Source organism: Bombus fervidus, chromosome 15 (assembly GCF_041682495.2).
Source record: "Bombus fervidus isolate BK054 chromosome 15, iyBomFerv1, whole genome shotgun sequence".
NCBI classification, from domain to species: domain Eukaryota; kingdom Metazoa; phylum Arthropoda; class Insecta; order Hymenoptera; family Apidae; genus Bombus; species Bombus fervidus.
The window spans coordinates 4,113,456-4,139,027 of NC_091531.1; the positions used below are offsets into that span (position 1 = coordinate 4,113,456).

At 31.9% G+C, this 25,572-nt stretch overlaps 7 protein-coding genes and 1 long non-coding RNA gene across 17 annotated transcripts; 5 read left to right on the forward strand and 3 right to left on the reverse strand.

Annotated features, from left to right (window-relative positions):
• The first annotated feature begins 103 nt into the window (after positions 1–103).
• On the forward strand, positions 104–1,548 carry LOC139994831 (cyclin N-terminal domain-containing protein 1). Its single transcript, XM_072017789.1, has 5 exons — positions 104–249; positions 361–459; positions 587–852; positions 918–1,133; positions 1,227–1,548. The coding sequence occupies exons 1-5, from the start codon at positions 225–227 to the stop codon at positions 1,488–1,490; spliced, it is 870 nt and encodes a 289-aa protein (XP_071873890.1). The 5' UTR covers positions 104–224; the 3' UTR covers positions 1,491–1,548.
• Positions 1,549–3,687: 2,139 nt separating this feature from the next.
• LOC139994827 (lipase 3) lies at positions 3,688–5,812 on the reverse strand. Its single transcript, XM_072017784.1, has 8 exons — positions 5,664–5,812; positions 5,392–5,590; positions 4,906–5,020; positions 4,559–4,805; positions 4,320–4,475; positions 4,156–4,240; positions 3,937–4,079; positions 3,688–3,858 (listed from the first exon to the last, which is right to left on the reverse strand). The coding sequence occupies exons 1-8, from the start codon at positions 5,787–5,789 to the stop codon at positions 3,688–3,690; spliced, it is 1,242 nt and encodes a 413-aa protein (XP_071873885.1). The 5' UTR covers positions 5,790–5,812.
• On the forward strand, positions 5,693–9,920 carry LOC139994825 (pancreatic triacylglycerol lipase). Of its 2 annotated transcripts, XM_072017777.1 has the most exons (11): positions 5,693–5,797; positions 6,046–6,889; positions 6,940–7,236; positions 7,378–7,750; positions 7,822–7,902; positions 7,971–8,236; positions 8,329–8,803; positions 8,884–9,135; positions 9,197–9,311; positions 9,447–9,653; positions 9,718–9,920. In XM_072017777.1, the coding sequence occupies exons 4-11, from the start codon at positions 7,675–7,677 to the stop codon at positions 9,800–9,802; spliced, it is 1,557 nt and encodes a 518-aa protein (XP_071873878.1). In that variant the 5' UTR covers positions 5,693–5,797; positions 6,046–6,889; positions 6,940–7,236; positions 7,378–7,674; the 3' UTR covers positions 9,803–9,920. The 2 variants fall into 2 exon arrangements, with proteins under 2 accessions (XP_071873878.1, XP_071873877.1); XM_072017776.1 differs by having other exon boundaries at positions 6,940–7,750.
• A 104-nt stretch (positions 9,921–10,024) lies between these two features.
• Scox (Synthesis of cytochrome c oxidase) lies at positions 10,025–11,575 on the forward strand. Its single transcript, XM_072017788.1, has 4 exons — positions 10,025–10,181; positions 10,279–10,705; positions 10,774–10,979; positions 11,059–11,575. Exons 1-4 carry the CDS (start codon positions 10,128–10,130, stop codon positions 11,239–11,241), a joined length of 870 nt encoding a protein of 289 aa, XP_071873889.1. The 5' UTR covers positions 10,025–10,127; the 3' UTR covers positions 11,242–11,575.
• Positions 11,462–12,619, forward strand: LOC139994834 (transcription initiation factor TFIID subunit 10). The gene is made up of 4 exons (XM_072017795.1): positions 11,462–11,574; positions 11,808–11,940; positions 12,024–12,088; positions 12,174–12,619. Exons 2-4 carry the CDS (start codon positions 11,824–11,826, stop codon positions 12,373–12,375), a joined length of 384 nt encoding a protein of 127 aa, XP_071873896.1. The 5' UTR covers positions 11,462–11,574; positions 11,808–11,823; the 3' UTR covers positions 12,376–12,619.
• LOC139994835 (uncharacterized) lies at positions 11,476–11,847 on the reverse strand. The gene is made up of 2 exons (XR_011801766.1): positions 11,716–11,847; positions 11,476–11,646 (listed from the first exon to the last, which is right to left on the reverse strand). It is a non-coding gene; the product is annotated as an uncharacterized lncRNA (long non-coding RNA).
• Positions 12,620–12,768: 149 nt separating the features above from the next.
• Positions 12,769–21,633, forward strand: LOC139994822 (GIGYF family protein Gyf). Of its 4 annotated transcripts, none has more exons than XM_072017770.1 (16): positions 12,769–13,314; positions 13,797–13,841; positions 13,929–14,160; positions 14,696–14,866; positions 15,074–15,275; positions 15,359–15,572; positions 15,662–16,649; positions 16,747–17,097; positions 17,175–17,486; positions 17,566–17,658; positions 17,736–18,163; positions 18,259–18,460; positions 18,538–18,744; positions 18,926–19,328; positions 19,407–19,636; positions 19,720–21,633. In XM_072017770.1, exons 2-16 carry the CDS (start codon positions 13,810–13,812, stop codon positions 19,843–19,845), a joined length of 4,191 nt encoding a protein of 1,396 aa, XP_071873871.1. In that variant the 5' UTR covers positions 12,769–13,314; positions 13,797–13,809; the 3' UTR covers positions 19,846–21,633. The 4 variants fall into 4 exon arrangements, with proteins under 4 accessions (XP_071873871.1, XP_071873870.1, XP_071873873.1 ...); XM_072017769.1 differs by having other exon boundaries at positions 12,769–13,027; XM_072017772.1 differs by having other exon boundaries at positions 12,769–13,027; positions 18,538–18,738.
• On the reverse strand, positions 21,559–25,497 carry Pig-a (phosphatidylinositol glycan anchor biosynthesis class A). 6 transcript variants are annotated; one of them, XM_072017779.1, is made up of 8 exons: positions 24,120–24,516; positions 23,888–24,007; positions 23,616–23,772; positions 23,345–23,524; positions 23,038–23,272; positions 22,656–22,953; positions 22,228–22,588; positions 21,559–22,159 (listed from the first exon to the last, which is right to left on the reverse strand). In XM_072017779.1, the coding sequence occupies exons 2-8, from the start codon at positions 23,911–23,913 to the stop codon at positions 22,091–22,093; spliced, it is 1,326 nt and encodes a 441-aa protein (XP_071873880.1). In that variant the 5' UTR covers positions 23,914–24,007; positions 24,120–24,516; the 3' UTR covers positions 21,559–22,090. The 6 variants fall into 6 exon arrangements, with proteins under 6 accessions (XP_071873880.1, XP_071873883.1, XP_071873882.1 ...); XM_072017782.1 differs by lacking the exons at positions 23,888–24,007; positions 24,120–24,516 and adding an exon at positions 25,357–25,497; XM_072017781.1 differs by lacking the exons at positions 23,888–24,007; positions 24,120–24,516 and adding an exon at positions 25,146–25,320.
• Between the last annotated feature and the right edge of the window lie 75 nt (positions 25,498–25,572).

Consider the following 25,572-nt stretch of genomic DNA (forward strand, 5'->3'; position numbering starts at 1 on the left):
CTTATACACGTCTTGTTTTAATATTATGTAAAATGAATTCTAATTTTAATTTGAATGTATGATTTCGATATATCGCGAAATGTATCACGTGACTTATGCTCCTGCCAATTAGTTTCTTTTAAATAGTATCTTGTATACTGTTTGAAAGGTAACATTGTTGTGTGTGATGTAATTAAATAATATTTGATAATAATAGTATTAAGCAAGAATTTTTCAAAGAAAATATGGACTTGGATACTTCTTATATTGGTAATTAGCATTTCACATAAATAAGAGTGTTGACAGACAAATATAGATGTTTAATACACAAAAATAATAAACCTAAACTCTCTTCTTGAAACAAATATCTATTTAATACAGAACCTTTACTTGATGATTGGCTAGAAGAACTTCAATCAATCATTAAAGCACAAGAAAGTTTTATCAAAGCTAAAGACGAATTTTACATGCCGTTTGTAGGTAATTATTGCATTTGAAATTGTATCCCTTTGTTAATATTAATTTCATTTTTATTTATATCTTTGATCCTATTTTGATAGAACATAATAACAACAAAATTTTCATTCACATTAAATACTGTTTTCAGCCATACCAATTCCAATTATCAATGCAATATTTAAAATAACAGAATATCTCCATTTGGGGCCAGATACTAGATACATTGCTATTCACTTATATGATAAATTTATGTGTAGCTATTTTTGGGAAGTATATAGAAATGCTGATCAAACAGAAAGTTCTTGGTCTCAAGTTTGTAAAAAAGTAGCAAGTCAATCAAAATTATATCTCATGTCTTGTTTGCAATTAGCAAATAAAATGGATTCACATTTCAACAAGTTAAGAATATCGCAAGTACATATACATGATTTTATTCTGAATTTATCAATAGTGGTATCTTAATGTTTTGTATGCTACAGGTACTTGGTATCTTGCGGTGTATAGACAAAAAATCTGAATACACACCCAATGTAATTTTTCTATCAGAATATAAGGTATTTAAGACTGTTGGATTCAGAATGCCATTTTACACTCCGTTAAATTGCGTAGAAATTCTTTTAGCTGCAACAGGACTCAAGGATACTCCAAATATGCAAGAACTTACTATAAATTTATTGGATCTAGTTTATCTGCAGGTTTGAATTTTATTAATAGATATTTGTAAGACATTAGTGATATGTTATAAATGACATTAGCATGGTTAATAAAGCAGATATATATGATTATAGAGGGAAGAAATATATTTTCATTTGCAATGTTTATTGCAAGAACACATAGCAAAAACTCAACAAGAAAAGAGGAGTCTTATGATGTTAATGTCAAATATATTATTTTTGGGAGCTTCTATTGTTCTTTGTGGGGCATTCTTTTTGTGTATAGATTGTAAATCTGTAAGAGTTATAGCTTCAAAATTATCGCAATTAATAGATATGAAAATTCATGATATTTGGGATATGGCTAACATACTTCTTATAATGGCAATTCAAGAATAATTCTTAAAAAATCTATGTAAAAGTAAACTTTTGTATATTATACATTGCATATTACTGCATATCAATAAATTTGTACAAATTATTGAGAAAATGAGATAAAAATTATTTTTATTATTGATTCATTTCAGAATTTTATAATTAATTATTAAAATTGTAAATTTTTAATGCTAGTTTTAAAATAATTTTATATATGTCCTTTATATGCAATAAAGGAATGTAATTCTTACATATATCGTTAGGTGAAATGTTTAATTACTATATTCTTATGAATAAGTACTTCTTCAATAGTAAATAACATATACATCCAACTATATGCCCAACTAACTAAACACTTTCAATATCTCATTCACTATTGATAATATAAAAATATATTAGAGAACAGAAATCTTATTTAGAAGGGCAAATATGATAGTAATCATATTTTTTTGTATGTTTCAAGGTTATCGATATTTTTTTAAATGGAGCTATATCTTCTTATCATCATGACGTTACAGCTGAAGTTAAAACCAGTTGATCACCTATTATGTTTGATAATAACTGTGAATGATGAAAGATGCTACGATAGCAAGATCAATGAAGGAAAATTTATTTCAACAAGTGTTAAAAAGGATGCCAATTATCAATAGGAGAAAAGTTTCCTCAACATTGCGTTGGATCGGCCTTTGTACAGCCATTCGATATAGCCTGCGCGTTCGCCTGATCTTAAACCTCTAGGCTTCTTTCTGTGGAGTACGATTAAAGAAACAATTTATCATGATATTAGTATAATACTATAAAATATGAAAGAATGCATTAAATAGAATTGCGTGTGGTAATATTAGTCGTCACGTTATACGGGCGGCCAAGAATCACGTTATTCGCTCTCGAAAATGTATTGAAGTGGATGTTCATAGTTTTAGGATTAATCGTAACTTCAGCGCTGACGCCATGATAATAAAAATATATACGACCACGAATAAATATATACCCTTTAAAACAGAGTACCTTCTTAAAAATTAGACCAACAATTTGAATTTTTTGTATAAGTTAGAAGGATTAGTTTACTAGACAATGTGTAAAAAGATATTAAGAAAATTGCAGTTGGTCGGGATCGCGAAGAAAATAGTAAGGGTTACTTTTTGCAACTCTATCTGAGCCTGTAATGAAAATTTAAAAAGTAGATTTTCTAGATTTATGTTAGTTGTATACACGTTGAAAATTTCACCGAAATCGGTTAACATAATTTTCTATGACTTTCGGCTTATAACTTTATTAATTATAGATTCTTGTTTATCTACATAACATAACTTTTCAAAATGTGTTGTTTAAATTTCCATTAGAGGCACAGATAAAAGAGTTCTGAAAGGTGATTTTTATTATTTTCTTCGCGATTGCGATCAATTGCAATTTTTTAAAAATTTCTTTCTACACATCGGTAGACTAGTTCTTTTAACTTATAAAAAAAAATTCAAGTCGTTTGTTCCAATTTTAAGAATGTTATTCTGTTTTCAAGAGTATGCTAATACTTTTGTTCGTAGCTGTATGTAATCGCGTTTAGAAAAACAACAATGACCTTAAAATCTCGAAATCTATGACCCTGAGATAAATCTTGTGTTTACCATCATATTTGCCCTCTCAAATCAGATAATGTTTTCCTCTGAAATTTTGATTATCAATAATAAATGAGATATCTACGGTACTCGAATTAAGTGAAACACCCTGTATGTATTGGGTTGGCAACTAAGTGATTGCGGACTTTGTCATTAGGTGGTAATGATATATGTATAAGAAGCCTGTATTATTTCTCAATCATAGTGCATTTGTTACGAACGTTCAATGTTCACATGCATTCACAACAGAAAGCATGGAAGTGATTCAAAGGCTTATGAATTAATATATTTTAATTAATTGATACATATGTATATTCTTGCTGATCTATGATCATTTAATGGATTCTACATGTAAAAAATATAAGATAATACAAAATTAATAATTGATGTCTTAATAATTCTTATTGTCACATAGTATGGTTCTTATAAACTGAATAGATTCATTCGGTACTTTTCTGATTAGAATGTTGATCTGATTTTTGAACATTGACGAAGCCGTTGATCACATTATCGTCAACATGGGATAGAATTAATTAATTAAAATTAAAACACTAAATTTATGGTCAATCATGTTCTTATTAACATTTATTCTTATTAACATTTGCACTTCATAGTCCAATAATATTCATTCTTTTGTGAGTTTCCATGAGACTTAAAATTTTATTGTATACCCAAACATTTGCATGCTTGCCCCATAAGAAATCAATATGCCCAAAGGTGTCGGATGGAACTAAAAATTTCTGAGCATTGGGTAGTGTTCTGTACAATTCTTGCAAGTCCTGTAAAGATATTAACAGTGAAGAGAAACTTAAAAAATTCAGTAGAAACTGAAGCACCGCGATAAACAGCATACGAACCTGAACATTGATAAACATATCATTGGCACTGTAATGCAAATACACTGGTACCTTAACGTTGGCCAAATTATAATCAGGAGGATGTATCGTACCGTATTTTTTCATATTGCCGATAAGGCCGTGGTCAAATTTCCGGAACTTGCCTGTGAGAAGAAAAGATGTAATTTGTAAAAAGCAAAAGGGTATACATTTTATATAATTATATTACTAAATATTAACCTGAATTAATCAATTGTCCATAATGTGCGATTTGCCTAACAGATGAACCAGCAGGATCATATTGCACAATAATAGGCAGTAGAGTCTATGAATTAGAATCAAGTTAAATCGAGAACTATTGTATATGTATAGTGATTACATTGAATGTACATGCATATGATTACCGTATTAAGTTCTTTACTGAAGCCAGCACACAAGAATACGATGTTTTTACATATTGGTTGCAAAAGTGCTTCATCATCACACATAATTGTTCCAAGCATCTGTATGAGTTTATCCGATGGCTTAAATTCATACATGCCTATCAAATCCGTTATGAACTGTAAAAAGACCAAAGATGAAAAAAATTCAGCATCGTTTGATTTGATATTAAAATTAATAAATGCTAGCTTCTAAAGTGTACATTGATATCTTTGGAATGAGGAGCCAAAATACGGAATAGAGGACTTTTTGTCCTGGACATGAAGACTGCTGGACCCAAAGTAAAAGAGGCGATTATCTTCTCTTGATACTCTGGCCGTTCGCTAGCCATTACAAAGAATGAGGTAGCACCTTGGCTATGTGATATGATAAAGATTTTCTCTTTCTTTGTTTGAGCGAGGATATGGTCGATCATCGCTGGCACATCGTACACTCCGATTTCATGCCAACTATACGAAAATATCAATCGTTATATTATCAGGAAGTAATGATACAGCAATCGTATTAATTACCAAAATGCATCTTAACGAACGATTGTTCCAATTATACCTGAACATCCAAAAATTTGGCTCCGAAACAGTCCAATCCAAGTGGTTTCGTGAGTACCTGTTGCCACGCACATTACCCAACCATACATCGTATCCCCAATCTGCTAATATGAAACCTAAAATTTGGAGAAAAATATTAATCGGATATAATTTAACCCTTTGCACTCGGCATATTCTTCAATTTTTTATTTGTTCTTTTCGTACAATGCGAAGGCGAAACTTCAAGGGAACATTCATTTTTTAAAAGTTTGAAACTTGTGTGGAGTTTGTATTATATAATCACCAGAAAGCTCTTCGTGTCCCTTCAAAGAGAACAGCCGAGTGCAGAGGATTAAAGTTAGCGTAAATTTGTTTTTCCTTGGGAATGAAATACGCGATGTAAGTCTATTCCAAAAATCGATGATTTAAAAAAGAAAAAAGAAAGAAAAGAGAAAACAAATGCACTTCAAAAAGTTTATTCTATAGACGAATAGTAAATTGGTAATACCTAAACCCTTTTCAGGACCTGACAAAAGCCACGAAGCCGAGCAATCGAAAACTCCATGGAGAAGTAATACAGCTATTTTATCATCAGATGGAGGTATTTTGTCCGATCCTACGATTCTATCCAGTTGCAAAATGTACCGATCCTCTGTGACGACTCGATGAGTTTCGGCTATGTATCCCGCTTTTTCTGCAAGTTCTTTCTGCAGAAATGCTGACTCTTATTTCAACGTAAATACTAGGAATTATATGACGATCTCAGTAAAATTTACTTACAGGGGTTGGAACATTAAACTCAAATGCGGTATTAGCGGTGTGATTCGATTCATGCTGTTGTCCTGTAAATGGCACTCCTAAAATCACCGGCAACACGCAACATATAATAGATATCTTGAACATCATGGTGGGTAGTGCGTCTTCAAACAATTCGAATTGTTTCATAGACTTATATAAAGAATCATCTCCAGATGTATTCGTGCAGCGAAGTAGCGCATTAAGTCGTTATCAGTTATCGAGTATCAGATCAAATGTTGTCCACTTGGCTATTAAACCACTTGGCTATTAAATTGCTACGAAAATAAATCTTTTATCGATATTACAAGATATGATTTATATCTAATTTATGTTTTTATAGATCTTCAGATTTCTCTCTTTCCAGACAGAAAGGGAATAGGTATATGTAGATATTAGCTGATGAAAAACAATGATTTTTGATTTTTGATCTACGACTTTGATCAGTTACTTGTACGATTTAAAGATAAACACAAGTAAACATGGAAAATATCAATAAATGTCGCAGGTGTTACAACTTTTGAAGTATGAAAAATTCTGATATGTATCAATTCATGATCCATTGTGAAGAATGAGCATACTACTATCTCATTATTCATAAAAATATACAAACATTTCTAGAAATTTTTCTGTATATGTACACAATCGATCACAGAAAGATATTGTACAATTTCAACTTCTAAGCTCTATATTTTCAGTAAATGTACAAGGACCAACAAAAATGTGTTACATTACGTATCACTATACTATACATGTATAGATAAGTAGAAAAATAAGTAGTAGAAAAAACTTGTGAGTTATTATTTATTATTGTCTAAATATTTTCTCTGGTGAGTGCTCGAATATTTTCTGATCCATTGTACTTGCTACTGATTTAAAGGATGCCTAACTACAAAATAAGGTATTTAGGATTAAAAAATGCAGCCTGATTGCTTTCTCTTTTTTTGCAAGATGATATTTAGGTAAATTCATTACTGAGCAATATTTAGGCATGCATAAGATGGAATTGCTACAGTTTAATTTTGTAAATGGAAGATGCTTGGCAAATCTTCGCTGGTAAGCTTATTTTTTTAAATACAATCGTGAAACTCGTTCGTCCGGTTTAAGAGATCTTTAGTAAAAGACGGTCCGTGACTCTCGACTTCCTGAACATCAGAGCTTCGCTGCAAGATCTCAACAGGCTTTTACTATGAAATGATAAACCATATTACGTATACACGTATATAATTATAAAATTATATAATTTCCATCGCAATAATAGATTTCTGTAAACGAGGTTTGTACATTAACAAGTTGACTCTTCATTTATCTGCCCGCAACAATTTTAGTGAAATCGTTCGAGTGAAAGTAGAACGTCTCTATATGCAGAAGAAACCGTTATTTGCACACGAGAAAAGTTGGAAATATTGCGTCATATTGAATGGTGAAAAAGAAGGTCATAATCGTTGCAACTTGAAAGAAAGTATCATGAGCCGAGCATTTGGTTCAACGCATATTTCTTTCCAAATTCCATTGATAACTATCATTTGACGTATTTAACACATTCTACTGTTCTAAGGCGAACGAAGAATTGTTAAAGTAATTCGCTTTGCTATCAAAACGTACCAACCGCAAGTAGAGCGACGATTATGAATAGCTATATGTAGTTTGATCCTCCATTTAATCCTTATTTAATAAATAATAATTCATACAACAACAGGTATAAATTCAGTGAAATAGGAAGTAAACTGGTTGTCGCGTGCTCGCTAGCGGAAAATCGATTGCGCAAAAAGATGGTACTTTTGCTATAATAGTAAGGTGGAAAAAATTCATCCAAGCATTTGTACTGCGCTTTAGTTTTCCATTGTAGGTAGAATAGAGAAGATTAAGTAGAAAATCGCGTTAGTAACCTAAGAGAAGAAGGGGAGTGACGAACAAACATAGGAGAAAGAGGAAAAGGAAAATAGCTAATAGCCTCCATCGGATACGACCAAGATTCGAAGAGAACAAATGAAAGATGCAACTCGCGTTAGTGATACGCTTCATCTTTTCAATGTTTCTTGTTCTTTGGATCGTCGAAGTTAATCGTGCTGGTAAGCAAGCTTTTAATGAAGATAAGAATAGTTGATTGTCACTGAGAAACTAAATTCTCTTCTTTTCCCAGCAAGATTCCCTGGAAGGAGTCGAGCGATGGTGCGGCGAGTAAGAGTTGGTCTTGAACATTTGAAAGCGAAAATTTGCTTTGGTATGTATAGCATAAGAAGCGGTATTCGTCCAATTAAGTAAGAAATATAAAAAAAGTGAAAATTGCAGAATCAGTTGGCTGCTTTGCGGATCCACCGCCCCATTTGACGTTGAAAAGGCCGCCGGAGCATCCTAGCATAATTCAAACGAGATTTTTATTGTACACTCGCTCGAGACGAGAATCCCCTAAAAGCCTTCAATACGGTGATGATTTGAAATCCATTCTACAATCAGAATTTGATTCGACGAAATCTCTGAAAGTTGTAATACACGGCTATAAAGGAAGCGGTAGCGATATTGGTGCGGTTCTTTTGGTACAGGCTCTTCTGGACTTGGTAATTAATAAGAAGCGAATGTCTATTGTCGATCGATAGAGAATTCGTTTATCAGAACAACTTACGTATATAAATGGTGGCATATCCATTAGGAAGACACGAACGTCTTAGTGCTTGATTGGACAAGAGGAGCAGCAACGACCTATTCGGCAGCAGTGGCGAACACGGAACTCGTAGGACGGCAGTTAGGTCTAGCCCTTTTAGACGCTATTAATTTGGGTACTCTTGCTGAAAACATTCACGTGATTGGCTTTAGTCTCGGAGCTCATGTGGCTGGCTGTGCCTCAGAGATCCTCAAGAAGAAAAGTCTTCTTCTAGGTCGTATAACAGGCCTAGATCCTGCGTCACCCTTTTTCAGAAATCATTTGGTTAGAGAGAAGTCCAGGAAATTAGATGCTACCGATGCTCGGTTAGTAGATGTGATTCATACGGATGGATCCCAGGACTTTGCAGATGGATTTGGTCTTTTAAAGCCACTTGGTCACATCGATTTCTTTCCGAACGGCGGTAGAGAGCAGCCAGGTTGCAAGGATGTGAAGAATTCTGTTGTTGTTAGCCATTTGAAAGGTACGTGATAAGATGTTTGTTGACCCACGCGATCCAAGTTATTTGAAATTCTTCGAATTGTAAAAATAATAATATTTCAGAGGATATGTTAACGAAAGAGATCGCTTGTAGTCATTTAAGAGCTTGGGCATATTTTTTGGAAAGCATACGTACAACGAATGAATCTTGTAAATTTATTGCTTGGCCTTGTCCCCAAGGAACGATTTCGTATACGAATGGAATGTGTTTTCCTATGGAATCTACGCTATGGTCCCAAGAAATGGGCTACCGAGCTAATCACGGTCCTTTAGGAATTTATTATTTGCCCACGAGAGATAAAGAGCCATTTTGTGGTAAAATCAACTTTTATGTAAAACATTTACAACTCGTTTTTTATTTGTTTGTTCTTATTAGGCCAGCCTTTGAGAGCATCGGTGACAATTTCAGAAACGATGACAAAGACATCAGGAATGTTATTCTTAAAGATTGTGGAACGTGATTCAACAATAAATTTCAAGTTTCGATGCACGTAAGATATACTTTAATAACGCTAATACGTGATCTTGATTCGTAAAAAATTTATCATTACTACTGCGATGCACTTGGAAATTTTATTCCATGTATGTATCTATAAATAACTTTGACGAAATATTATGTGTTCAAGGATACCTACTCGAAGAAATAAATCGACGACATTCTACGATATTGGCGCAGCAGAATTTCAATTTTTGTCGAAAAACCGATCAACGATAGAAGCACGTATTTGGTACCAAACAGATAAAGATGAGAAAAACGAAGATGCGACTATAATTTCTAACTCGAATATGTTGTTAATAGACACTCTTACTCTTGAGGATAGAAAAGGCAACAAGTACGTAAATGCTAGTTATCTAAAACTAATTAATCTTTAATTAACGTTTTATTTGCATATTTAGATGGAAATATTGTACCCGAAATACTGCCCTAAATTTCGAAGAAAATTTGATAATACTTCGTCAAGAACAGTGCGCCTTTTTATAAGAATAAACTCATTTATGTAGAAAAGACAAGTTATTTTAATAAAATATTTATTATATGCAAAATACTAAAGAAAATAAAAAAAGATGCGGATAAAAAAATTCTTGTTAATTCAACAATTCCCTAATAATAAATTTTATCATCAATTTCTATAATGTATCAGGATTCATTTTTTATATAACCCATTAATTAATTAAATCATTTCCGGAAAAAGAAGAAACGAGTATTTGAAATAGACTGTATAAAGTCAGCTGCGATAACATACAATGGAAACATAACCTATTCATGATTTTAAACCGATCAAACTAATTGTGTGCAACAAAGAACAATGTCTTGTTTGAAAAATCTTCTTTTAAGATGTTCGAATCAAGCTTTTAGAAGTGTAAGTAATTGTTATTCCAAATAATTGTACTCAAATGGGATTACTTTCATAAAAGAACAAAATAAACACAAAATAATAAAATTAATATTATTTACAGACAATTACATTTCGACATTCACTAAATTTTGGCCAATGTTATCCGCAAGTTAGAACCATAAATATTTTTACATCTTTACATAAATCTAATGAAATACGCTCATTATCAAGTAAAAAAAAATCCATCTTTAGAGACAGTGTTATTACATGGAAAAGTGTAGCAGTTACGAGTATAGGATGTACAGTTCTTTTAATGTATATGTATTATCTTCAAGAATCAAAAGATAAAGAAATAGAACGTGAGAGAAGGCGTGCGCTAGGCAAGGCAGCAATTGGTGGAAAATTTGAATTAGTTGATTCTAAAGGAAAAGTATGGAAGTCAGATGATTTTTTAGGACAGTGGGTTTTAATATACTTCGGTTTTACGCATTGCCCTGACATATGTCCTGATGAACTTGAAAAATTGACAGAAATTGTTGATAAGTTGGGTAGGTTTAAATGACAGTATTTTAAAAAATGTATATATCTCATCTTTTATATTAAATTACTTTTTTAGAGACCCAGTATAGTACAAAAGTTCAGCCTATATTTATTTCTGTGGATCCTGACAGAGATACGCCAGAAGTTGTAGGCAAATATGTTAAAGAATTTTCTGACAAAATTCTTGGCCTTACTGGAACCAAAGAACAAGTTGCTAAAGTATGCAAAGCTTATAGAGTATACTACAGCAATGGGCCCAAGGATCAAGATTCAGACTATATTGTTAGTCATTTATCTTCCTTATAAGTAGCTTAAATTCTATCTTTGAATATAAACTCACTTTATTTCTATTACATTCTAGGTTGATCATACGATAATCATATATCTCGTTGATCCAGATGGTATGTTTGTGGATTATTATGGTCTGACTCATACTGCTGAACAGGTTATACAAAGTATGTTAATAAATAAACTTAAGTATGAGAACTTGAAGAAAGATTCTTGGATTCCATCATTGTCGCTAAAAAACCCACTACCAACATGATTTATTTATATTCCACTATTATAGTAATTATGTTAATAGTTAAATCTATGTTTGGTAATAGTTAAAGTATGTTTTAAGCATTTTCTTGCATTAAATATTACTGTTTACTTATTATAATTGTATAAAAATAAAAGAATCATATGAAAAATAAATAAATACTTGCATTATTTATTTGAATTAAATGCGAGTAATCGATCGATATATTCTCTTGACATTTATTCCCTAGGCCCTAGATTTTCTTCCGGTTTAGAGAATTCTCAAGTACTCGTTCTTTGTTTATATGCATGCAGATTCCTTTAATATACACTCACGGACAGGACACTGATATTTTAGGTACGTTCTGCCGTTATTTCAAGAATATCTTTTTCCATTAATACTCAGAGAAGTCAAGCAGAAGATTTTTATCTGAAAGAACTTGAAACATTTATTGCAAGAAATTTTGATACCTTTATTGTTGGAGGTTACAATTTGTACCTTATGAATCATTTCGATTTTGTAGTTTGGAAAATTATTTGTTTATGAATTTTATTCAAATTTTTTCTACGTAATGTTTTAATATCGTATAGGAGAAGATAAATCAAAATGGCAGAAGATTTTGGAAGAGATACACCACCTATGTACACAGCAAATGAAGAAACAAAAACTGCTGGACAACCTCTTTCGGATTTTTTACTACAACTCGAAGATTATACGCCAACGGTAGGCAAATGAAACATTATAATTGTAGTTTATTCATTATTATTAATAGTATAATCGATAATATCAAATGATTCGTTTAACAGGTACCAGATGCCATCAGTGAACATTATTTACATACTGCTGGTTTTAATACGACAGATCCCAGAATGTAAGCAATTTGCAAAAAGCTTAATTAATATATAAATGAAACTTTAATGATTACTGTTTTATAAATATGTGTATAACAATTTTAGAGTGAGATTGGTTTCACTAGCTGCACAAAAATTTATATCTGAAATAGCAAATGATGCACTGCAACATTGTAAAACACGTGGAGCCAATCAAAATACAAAAACGAAAGGAAAAGATCGACGTTATACTCTTACCATGGAAGATCTGACCCCAGCAGTTGCAGAATATGGCATTATAGTTAAAAAACCACATTATTTTGTTTAATTCAGTAGCGTCCTACTTTATCTATTTTTATTCATGAAAAATTTTTATTTATTTAATATTCTTGCACATATGTAGAATGAATTTCTAATATACAGTATGTCATTGTACAATTTTTATAAAAATTGAGCGACATGCTCTAACAAAAGACATAAAACTGTAAAAGTAATGTAGCTTGAGGGTCATACATGATAGTTTTAAAATGATTAGGAAATTTAAATATATTATACTTTATGCGAAAAATTAATTTCGATATCTTTTTATTGTATACGTATATTATAACATAAATATTAATATCTATAACACTTCAGTATTTGATGACATTGAATTTTGGAAATTTAAATCTCAAAAAAAGATCGATAAAATTTAATTTGTCAAAAATAAACGACAATAAGAACGAAACATTAACGAATACAAAAAATTCCTTTGCTTCTAACGTACCGATCCAGTTAGAAAGTTGATTCTAAGATTATAAAGATACATGCATATCAAAAAAATGTCTTCAGCTGATAGTGACGAAAAATAGCATATGTCGCTAGTAACTTTTCAATACATCAGGTATACCAGCAACTCCGCATGCGCTTTATTCCAAAAAAACCATCAGCCATATTGGTGTGTTGTATCGCTGCCCTCAGTAATTTCGAAGATCAGTAAGGTATTTTTTGCGTTCATCATACAATCTTTTTCATATTCGTTGCTCTACGAATAATCGGGATTGCCAGTATGATATTTAGTCGGAATAGATTGGCCACTTATGGACTTTTGTGACATTCATTAGCGGAAAAAGTTTGGTTAATGTTGCCACCTGGGCTCACGGAAATCGGTCTGTTTAAGAACATGTCGTAAATAAATGCGTGCTATTTTCACTGAATTGGGATGTTCATATGATATTTACACTTTCTTCTACATTGTTGTTTCTTCGTTTAAAATAATCATTGTTAGGTATTGGTTGATTTTCAAAAGAATCACAACTTTTATGAATACTTTGCCATCGTCTGCCGTCCTCTCCTACCTTCGTTCACTTTTACTTCGTACTTTTTATATATCCTAGTTCTATACCTTTCATGATAACATTACATTTCATATCCTTGTAATTATTATTGATCATCGTGGTTGCGCGATTTTCGTCGAGCAACAGGTAAAGATTGTCGATACAATTTGCTATAATTATACCAATTAGGTTCATCTTGAATATCTGTGATTATTGCCATAAGACTTGCTTGGTATAGGTAATATTTTCCCACATTATTATGTTTTCTATTGATGTCATTTTTTAAGACAGAAAAGCTAAATATTTGTTAATCGTACATACTGTTTTTACTACTATATTTTTCTAACTAATTTACATGTTAGTTTAGAAATATAATTCCCAACATAATAATCTTTCGAAAACTCTATTCTATGATGAAATATTATGTTTTCAGCAAATAGATCATCATGACGGATTCTATGAAATTTGGTCCAGAATGGTTTGTAATGTTTTATATATACAATACAATTATTAATTCAGTGTATTTCTTTGTTCATACATTTTACTTGTTATGATGAATATATAGGTTGCGCAATTTGTCTGGAGATACTTGCAATAGTAGCGGTGGTGGTGGAGGTACTACAAGTTTAACTACTCCACGTTATCAGTTAGCTGAGCATAGATATGGGCGAGAAGAAATGTTGATCTTGTTTGACCGTAATTGTAAACCTCCTGAACCATTGACAAATTTCTCATCATTATATGTTGAGAAAACTCAACTTCCTTTGGCTCTTATACAAATGACAGAAGATGAAACGGTAATTAACCATGTATACTTTTCTTGCATTCACAAATTTGATATTTATATTGAAATTTGAAGGATATTTATTTATGATAAGTAATTTAGTTATAATAAGTAGATATATCAAGAAAATAACTTTTTTTACATATGATTGTTAATGTATCATACTTTGCAATATTATGATTGCACATGCATTAATTGTTATTTAGAATGCTAATTAATATTGTGTATTTAGTGATTTATATATATTCTTAATACATCCTATATTGAGAACTGCCTCAAGTTAGTTTGAATCTAAAAATATAACACACTGGAGCCCTTGTGCCAGTTCTTCATAGCACTCTCCTACCTGTTGTGTATTTTACATAATCATTACTAGTTTATTATCATTCTATGTTATATCTTCTTTCAATGACGTATCCATTACAAATTAAAATGTTACCTCTCATTTATTAACATATAGTATATACATTTCTTAGACATTAATATCAAATATCAAATTATTTGATAAATAAAAATATATTCATTTGATTATCATACAATTTTTTTAGCGGATGTGGAATGGAGGAATAACTAACGGCGGTCGAGGAAGAGGTGGAAGTGTAGATCGTGGAGGACGTGGAAGAAGTGGAAGAGGTAGCTTGTATTCTTCTCATTATTCCCGTGGCGTTGGTTTCGATGATTCAGGAGATGGATCACGAATTGACAGTCAACCATTTCAAGTATGTAGTTTGTTTCATTCTATGGAAAAGATAATATGTCGATGCAAGTATTAAATGAAAAAAACAAACTTAGTTTTTAAGTACTTTGCAGGCAAAATATGTTTATATCATTAAGTAATATGATATCCAGAAGGTTGAAAATTTTTTATTTTCAGTAAAAGAAGTATAATTTTTTTAATTGATCAGTGAATATATTTCGATATCTAGGGAAGAAATCGCCCATTTGATAGGTCGCAAAGTGAACGTGGTTGGTCAGAAAGAAATGGAGTCTCAGATCCAGGTGAATGGAATGGTTCTACTAGTCCTAGAAAAGAATTAAGTCGTGGGGCTAGTGGTAGTTCTCTTATGGAAAGTAATTGGCGGCGTCATCGTGGTGGTACAGAAGACGATGACGGTTGGCGCAAATGGGGTATATAAACGTGTATCTTCAGCTCTGCACATGTATAATTAAGTAAAGAATATTGCTTATGTAATAATCAATTTGTATTTTAGGTAGGAGTAGTTGGCGCGAAAGTGGGAGTATGGATAGAGATAGATTAGAAAGAAATGAAGGAGATGGAGAAGAAGGACGAAGTAGTGGTAGTAGATGGGAACATCGTGGTAGTCATAGAGTTACACACGATTCAAGTCATCATCCGCCCCCTCGTACAACGCGCACTTGGGATTCAAATCATCATGATAATAATCATGACAATCTTCCCGAATGGTGACTTTCTAACTGTTTTTATTACTAATATAATCTACTAGGAAACTAAATATATTTTAATCATGTTTAATGATTGAAATTCATTCTAGGGCTACTGAAAATCCTAGCGAAAGTGGAGGAAGTTTCGATGCTTCAGGTGCTTTTCACGGTGGAATGTATTCGGATGATGATGAAGATGGAGTGATTAGTGCAGGTGGTACTCAAGAATCAAGGACTCGGCGTGTTTCCGAAGGAAGCGGTACTAATATTAAAAAACCTAGTAGCAAACCTTCATCTTACAGCTCAACTCAGGGACAAACAGCGGGTCGCAATTCCAATAGCGGAATTAGTTCAGTTAGTAAAGAACGACCAAAGTCCTTACATCCGCTCGATGATAAAAATGAATGCATCGAGAAAGAAAGGAGAAGCAGCTCTCCAACGAAACTGCCCATTACAGTTTTAACGGATAATACTGCTAGTAAAAGCTTGACGTCAACATCGTCTGAAACTTCACAGAAAAGAAATACAGTAGCAGCAAGTACGGAGCATACGAAGACTGAAAAAATGCCATCGTCCGATTCAGGAACTAATAAATCTCCCACTAAAGAAAAGAAAAAAGAAGATATTGAAAAGGAAACGAAGTTGGATCCGATTCCTGCTACTGCGAAAAGACAAGTTCCGGTGCAAACGGAATCTCAAAAACTCGTACATAGCGCGGAAACGGATAACGTAAGGCACAAGTCGGAAGATGATTTAGACAGAATGAAGGAAGAAGCGGACGCATTAGTTGCAAAATTGATGGCAGATGAAGAAAATCATAGAGAGAAGACTGCTAGTATATCTCCTTCTATTGGTAATCAATCTTCTACAGTTCCATCCACGAATGGACAGGAGAAATGGTTTTACCGGGACCCACAGGGTGAAGTTCAAGGTCCATTCTTAGCTAGTGAAATGGCAGAATGGTGTAAAGCTGGTTACTTTACAGCAGGATTAATGGTAAGAAGAACTTGTGACGAACGGTATAGCACTTTAGGAGACTTAATGAAGATGTGTGGCAGAGTACCATTTATACCTGGACCTCCCATTCCTCCCTTAAAGGTACAAGATCTTTTTGTAATCTTTTGGAATATAAGAAATGTTTTAATGTTAAAGAAAATGCATATAGAAAAAGATTTTTTTCATTTGTTTCTTTTAGTTAACGGATCAGGTAATACCATCTGTTCCTAACACAGTTCCAGCTGGTATGACTGCACTACCAAAATCTGGTATAGAAGATCCAATTCTTCTACTTCAGTATCAACACATGCGCTTGATACAAAATCAACAATTACTTTTAAGACAAATGCGGACATCGGCTATAGCAAAACTTTCTCAGTCCGAGCATTGGGCAACGTTAAGTCCTATAGAACAAAACCAATTGATTTTTCAATATGTTTTTCACGATTCAGAGATTCCAGAGATGCCAATCTCTACAAATCCATTCGTACCTCATCTTCCATCACAAGCTTCGAATCCAGTTATGCAACTTTTCACTCAAATGCAACAGGTACCAATTTATCTCATCTAGAATGTATACTTGTAAAAAATTGTGATATTAAATTTCTATAATCTTGTGTTCCTCAGGCTAAAACGCAACCAGAAACTCATTTAACGTCAAATCCACATTCAAGTACAACAGCGCATCCACCTACGGTCGATCCTATACAACAACTTATACAGCAGATGGGTGGTATGCAAAATATATCGGGACTTCAACAATCAAGTATAAATTCAACGTCAGCTGCAACGCAAGAGGACAATCCCATAAAATCTTTGTTGCGTCAACTCAATGTTAATGCGAATGGCCATCCACAAACACCTCATATCGATACCGTTTGGCCACAACCCCCGCCACAAATAAATCCACAATTTAATGCACAGAGTTGGTTAGCGCAAGTATGTGTTAGTTTGAATGAATTTGCTTTCAGAAAGATATAGGTTTATAAATATAGCCAATATATTACATACTGTTCAGGTTGGACCGATACCAGCAGTACCTCCAGGCCAATTACCTACATCATTATGGGATCTGCATACTAAAGAAATAAAGACTGAACAGCAGATATTGGTAATTACGGTTTCAAAATTTAATTACTTTATCGCTTAGAATACAATTAAAAACTGAAAGTTATTATTGTGTCATAGGAAGAACAAAATCTTCGATTACAGGAAGATAGGAAAAAAGAAGAACTTCGAAAACAAGAAGAATTACAACGACAAGCTGACGAAGAAAATGCGAAAAGGAAAAAGGAAGAGCAGGCAAAGCAAGCAGAAGAAGCAAAGCGAAAAGATGAAGAGAGAAAGAAAAAAGAAGAAGAAAAAAAACGGAAAGAAGAAGAGAAGCGTAAACAAGAGGAAGAAAGAAAGAAAAAAGAAGAGAAAAAGCGTAAAGAGGAAGAGAAAAAACGAGAAGAGAAGCGAAAGCAGGAAGAAGAAAATTTAAGGAAAAAGCAAGAGGAAGAAAAGAAAAAAAAGGAGGAACTTAGAAAGCAGGAAGAAAAGCAAAAGAAGGAAGAAGAAAAAAGAAAAAAGTTGGAAGAGGAACAAAAAAAGCAAGAAGAGGAAAGAATGCGGTATATTTTGCAAATAATTATGTATATTTGTGAAATATTAATTATTTGAAAAAAAGGAGTTATTAAAACCTATTTCTCTACTTTTCCTATCGTAGAAAAGAGGCAGAGGCACGTAAGCAGGCCGAAGCTGAAGAACAAGCTCGGCGAGCAGAACAGAGACGGCGGGAAGCGGATGCACTTCGTAGATTACAAGAACGAAGTAAAGCGCCATGGGCGCAGGCGCCTCGTGCACCAGCTCCAGCTACTCCTGCTGCTTCACTTGCTGAGATTCAAAGACTCGAACGAGAAAAGAAAGCGGTATACTTCGAAATTTTTAAGAAAGTATTGTCATTCCTGTAGAGACTATATACTGATAGCTATAAATGTTTGTTTAGGAAGAGCAACGATTTCAACAAATGATGCAGCAACAATTAGCACAGCAGAAAGCCATAGAAACAGCTCAAGAAGCATCAGTAATGGACTCTTCTAAAAGATTACAATTTAAATGGGCAGAGAAGGCTACAACTTCTACAAAATCTGTACCAGTAAAGAGTCTCGCACAGATTCAACAGGAAGAGCAAGAAAGGATCGCCAAGGTAAAGGTACTTATTACTTTTTCTATATCTTACGCTATCGTATATTAATTTTGATATATCTTTTCATTTGTCTTGAGATTTTGTTATTAAATTCATGAACTTTTTTACATTCCTATAAAAGTGAAGAAAAGAAATACAATTGTTAATGATAATCATATTTTGCTGATTGTTATTATTGACACTTTAGCAGCAAGAAAGAGAACGCCAAGAAAAGGCAGGACAGAAAGAATCGATGAACGTACTGAAAAATGCTGGAATATGGGGTGCTGCTTCTCAGTGTTTGAATTGGGCCAATTCAAGTAGCTCTAATAATAATCAAGTTTGGTCGAATAATAGTAGTACCAGTGGTTTTTGGGACGACCCTACGCCAGTTAAACCTACGGCCGTAAAGCAATCTGTTAAACAGACTACTACAGTAAAAGCTCTTACTGCCAATCAACAACAACAACAAAGTAATAAAACAAATAAGAGTAAGAATAAACGAGAAGAGGAATTGGTTAAGAAATTATTTGAACAAAACACTGCCAAGACAGATGATTTCACACAATGGTGTAACAAAGCCCTAAGTGGTTTACAGGTGTCTGTAGACAGTAAGTAGAGACTCTTTCATGTACGTATTTTTGTTCTGTTTATAAATGGTTTAATTAGCAAATTTTACGTTTACACAGTCCCCACGTTTGTTGGATTCTTGCGGGACATTGAATCTGCGTACGAAGTAAAAGAATATGTTCGAGATTATCTTGGCGATAACAAACAAAGTTCAGAATTCGCAAAGCAATTTTTAGAAAAACGTAGTAAATGGCGATCGGCCCAACGACCTCAAGCACAAGCGGATGACTTGTGCAAACCAGCGCCTGCTGTTAATCCTAATGCACCTACGGAATTTCAGGAAGTAAAGGTATCTTGAGTAGATGTAATAAAAGCTGGTAATGATGGATGATATGTTTTACAAGTGCCTAAATGCTTAATATAATCTTTTAGGGAAAGTCAAAGAAGCCAAAGAAGGGAAAAATGTACAAAGTTGATAATAGAATTCTTGGCTTTAGCGTAACCGCAGCCCCTGATCGAATCAATGTAGGTGATCGCGATTATGGAGAAGGTGTTTGAATTAATTCTGACAACTTTAACTGTATTATGGAAATTGTGCAACGCTTGGCCCAACAAATGGTTTGTTATTTATTTATTGTAGATGCCAAATAAGTTCTAAGGAACCCGTTACGAGTACTTCGTTAAAAGTATATAAGATTTTTCTATGATTATGCGTGTAAGGATCTTATCTCTCGTGTCCTTTGCTCGTACATTAATGGGAGCCTTAGATACCATTATAGCGTGGCATTATTTCCTTTTTAAACGGAACTGAAAGACACTCCGAAAAAAAACCCAATTGTACATACTACTCAAAGAAAGATACTTCTTAAAACAAGACAAACTCATCTCTTATTTACATGGTATACATATAAATATAAATAAATGAATGAATATATATATATTATATATATATGTGTATGTATGATACATACTATATACATATATTGCATTAACACATTTTGTAATATTTCACTTTCATCGCCGTAAGTAAAGAAATTATGCCGATCGATAACTCGTACACGCGGAAACATCGCAGTCGAAAGCAATATGTGCTCATGAAGGTGTTCAGCAAGCAAAAATAAATTGTTAATATGTGATCGTAATCAAAAGAACTTCGATCAAGCACGATGTTGGTGGAGTACATTAATATTATCGAATGCACCAAGTATGATAATATAAATCCTATGGATTTCTTTTTTTATTGTAACATCATGATAACGATACGACTTCGCCTTGGATTACGTTTTGCCTATTACGTTTTAAGAGAATAATTTTGTGTTTAATACATTGAAAAACTTTTTTTTAATCAATTTATGACCGTTTTTAAGAATAAAGAACTAATAATATTTTGACTGAATGACTGAATGCTAGCAACAATTCGAACAATGAATTGTACATTATACGTAGAGCCAATCACTCCTTATTCCGAACTTCTGTTTACATAAAGCAACCATGAACGGAAGAACTTATTAAAAAAAAAATTGTATGTTTCAAAGCAGTAATATTGCAAAGAAAAAGAAGCTCTTGTACTTTCTTAACACTTTGAATACAATGGTATATTTCGAAGAAAAAAAATAGTACTTGCATGTTGTACGATTTATAAAGAAAATAAACTATCTTCCATTCTCCTGTTTTGCACCAGAAAAAATATGAAAGTAAGCTCATGTAATGTTAGGAACGTGTATTGTCGATTTTGAAAAATTTACATAGCACATAAGGAAATTTCAGATTGATTACTGCGTGTGCCTACGTGTGGATCTCACTCTCGTCGGCATAGCCTTCTTATTAATATTGAGGTCAATCTAATGATAAATATTTAACAAGGAATTTTATGTAAGATTTTAATTAATGCAACAATTGAAACCAGTATCTTTTGTAAAGTTTTAATTATAATTATAAGTATACATGTGAACTGTCCCACCTCTAACAAGGAGTTAAAGGAGAAAACTTTTAGCACCTGTATAAAAAATATTGATTTCTTCTTTTTCGTTTTTCCTAATTGAACTAATCTTTGCATAAAGTGGTACGAATACTCTGTAAGTAAGCGGAAAATGTTGCGACAGATCTGACCGCTCTTAATATTATAATGGTTGTTAATTAAGGCTCATTGGTCTTCTTTCAATATGACAAAGAGTATTTTTAGAAGATCATAGATCCTTACATGAAAGATTTATGTATAAATAGATAAATGTACAGTAATACAAGGATAATTAAATAGAAAAAAGCAGATAATTGAGATATTGTATTAATATTATTATTGTATCTAACGTACAGCGTATAATAAAATAAATATTATTATATTTTCAATTTGACCCTATTATTTTAGCTGATGTAAAAAAGGGAGTAATTGGTGCAATATATTTTTCATATGTAAATAATCACTGTGTATCTGCGTGTGTATGATTATAGATTATAATGTTATGCAAATTCATCAATCATTCATAAAAAGTTATGTACGTAAAAGTATATAATAATTAAAACAACGTTTGACAGGAAAATAATAAAATAATTTTACATTAGTTTAATTTTTCTTTTAACAACTATATTTGTACTTTGAACACTGTATTTCTGTTTTTGTACATATATATTTATACAACATGAAAATATGTTACATCAAAAGAATGTTAGGAAGTATTTTTATGAATAGTTGAACCTCTTGCACGAAGGTATATTTAAATCATACTGATAGGAATGTATTTGGTATATAAAACACATACTATCAAAATGCTTATATCACCTTATAGTACATCTTGGAAATAAAATATTAATCCTCTTTTTCGTCTCCTCGCTGTATGACGTTAATTTCAGCATAATCTTTTGCAATATCAATGTACTAGAAATTATTACATTTGTTATTGTTATTATGTTATTATTGTTAATTGTTACAAACTTTCAACTTACCTTTTGCGGTACAAGGATTTCTAAAATTTGTAAAATGATGTAGCACAATGATACAACAAGTAAATAGGCTAATACTCCACTTTGAACATAACTTGCTAATTGTTGACCTAAATTCTTTTTATTTTCTTGTTTTACTAAATTGTAAACTACTTCAGTCCTTTTAGTAATATTAAACCAGTTATAAAATAAACTTATCCTTCTATGCATTTCAAATGGACATCTAGTATTTCCTTCTTTATAATCTGTTATAGCAGATTCTAGTCCACTAATAAGAGCAGGTACTGTGGGTTCTACTAAATAAATTAGATCAGGTGGCAGTACTTCAGGTATACCACCGACTTTTGTTGAAACAACTTGTAAACTATAATAAATGGAAACATTATAAGTAGTGACAAGTGACTTAGTGTTATTGAAAGATAATATTTTACCCGCATGATGCAGCTTCAACAATTGCCATGCAATATGCTTCTGTCAGACTTGTATTTAGGAATATATGACCCTTATTCAATACATGTCTAACTTGAGAATGTTCCAAGCTTCCAAGCAACGTTACCCTATGTTGTAATAAGTTTCTTTCTCGTATTTCTTCTATGAGCCATCTTTTGGGACCATCTCCAGCGATTAGAAATTGCACATTCTTGTATCGACTACAAAGATCGGGTATAATACGAGCTAATAAATCGACACCTTTGCGATATACTAGTCGCGATACTATGACTATTGTAACTATAATTAATAATACGTGACGTTAGTAGTATTATGTATCAATTTTATGGCATAATATAAATATGAAAATAAAAAGTAACTTACTAAAATTATCATCTCTTTTACTGATGTCAGGCATAAATAAAGTAGTATCAACTGCATTTGGGATAACAGAAACTTTCTCTTTTAAAACCTTTGCCCTCAACACTGTATTCTCTTTTCCAGTATGTGATACACATATACAATGGTTGCAATCAGCTAACGATATCTCTAAAAATTTATTTGTTAAAATCGCAGAGGCATCCGCAAAACCAAAAAGCGAATGATCTGTGAAAATGGTCTAAAATCCCAGCATACAAGAAGAATGTATTGTATGAACATATATTTTGTCGTTAAGTAACAAACAACTTACTTTCAATCCCATCAAACGGCCAATTAACATCCCTTCATGAGCAAGAGCAGAGAATGCAGAATGGCCATGAACTACTTGGATTTCTTCCCTTAGAAAGATATATCTAATGAGAGGGATAGAACAAATCATTGTTGGAAGAACACATTGATTGTAGAATACTTTTACTGGTATGTAATATACCTTAAAAATAAAATATTTTTAGCATTAATAAACATTCTTCGTATAGACTTTATACTTTCAAATTACAAATATTCTTTATACTGTACATTACTTTTAGGCCATTTGTCATATAACGCACTCCAATTCTATCACCATAGGAATGAGTAAGCACTACAACTTTATGTCCAAGCTTCATTAGACATTGAGACAAATTAAAGATATGTTCTTCAACACCACCCATGTTAGGATAAAAAAAATCAGACACCATACTGGAAAATTGAATAGATGTTGAGTACTTTCTTTTATAAAATTTATTTTATGCTATTATACACCAGATAATGACGTTTCTTCTAAGATATTTTAAATAGTATAATAATCACAAACCATATCTTATGCTTTATGATGTTCATATTGACGATTAAATTGAAACATGTCTCACGTAATGAAATAATACGTGCTATTCGTTGAATATAATTGAGAACATCTGAAGTATTTAATGACTCTCTGCACATTGATTCACGTGCAAATAGATATTCGTTGACAAGTTTATCATATTAAAAACTTTGCTAAATAACTAAATAAATAAGTAAGTAATTAAATACTAAGTAAAACTAACTTCTAAATAATCGTTTTTATCTTTCCGCATAAAACATTTCAATTCAACGAGTGTTTTACACACGTAAGAAGTCAGATAAGGTTATAAAATTCTTTCGAATTTCCTATGGTACATCTGTAAAGATGAATTGATATCTCTTATTATTCTAATTTTAATTGCAAAGGTCAACGTATTCATGTTCTTCAAATACTCTTAGCATAAACAAATTCGTTGCAAACTCATTATGAACAAAGCAAATAATGGAGATAAATACATTTCAATTGAATAAAAATGATTCGAGTTTTCACTAATATCAATGAGTTTCGAGATTTTGTATCTCGAAAATCGATATTCAGTCGACGAGAAAATTGAATTTTTTCTTAATCTATTGCATGCCGCAAGGTGTAGAAAATCCAACAAGAAAAAATATTATTTTTCTTTATTATTTTCTTTGAACATGTTAAGTTCCTGAAATTTCTGGTATATCGTAAATTTAATTTCTAAAATGATATTATTCCAAGATGTATACAATCATATACCACTGTATATCATAAACTGCGGATTTTTATGCATTTTTATATTTTTATGAATTAAAGAAATAGAAATTTAAACAGGAATTTATTTCATTTACCAAATATTAAAATTAAACTGCGAATTTTTACGCATTTATAGAAAATTAGAAAGTGCAAAATCACACAAAACGCACATAGCATGAAAAAATATGTAAAATATTCATATATAATGCTTTCTATAGTAGTGATATTTAGTAGGTGCAACACTTTTCTATCGAAGTTCTGTTTTTTTAATTACATTTTCAAAAATATGAATTTGCATTAAAATCCGTGGTTTGCCGATAATATATACTATAAAAATAATATAGTAGTAAAGTTTCTAGAAAAAATTAAGTATTTCATTATGCTACTGTAAAAATTAAATATGGTTTAAATAATTCAATTAATCAAACATTAGCCAATACATTTACGGATAAGATTGATTTTTTCTGTAACCCTACTTATTATCTCAAGAAATCTTTATATTAAGACTTACGCACTGTTTAGATATTTTTAGATTATGTTTTAATTATAGCATTTTTGTAATTGCATTTATATTTAATTTTATGTTGCATATATTATGTAGCTATTACTGCTTTTTTTTTACTTTTCGTTTTGTCTTCTATTTTTATCTATTTTTTGCTTTATATATACGTGATACGTAATATGTATATATATATAATTGTATGTATATATTGGATTTATACCTTCAGTTCCTACACTTCTATTCACAAATAAATAAATAATAGTAATATATAATGATTATTTGCATTTATACACAATGTGTACATATTGCATGCATATTGTATATTATATGCACACATTACATATAATATGCAAATATCCTACAAATCATACAAATTTCTCACGAACATATAACAATTCGTAATCTAACTATAAATTTCTTTTCATTTCTATTAAGT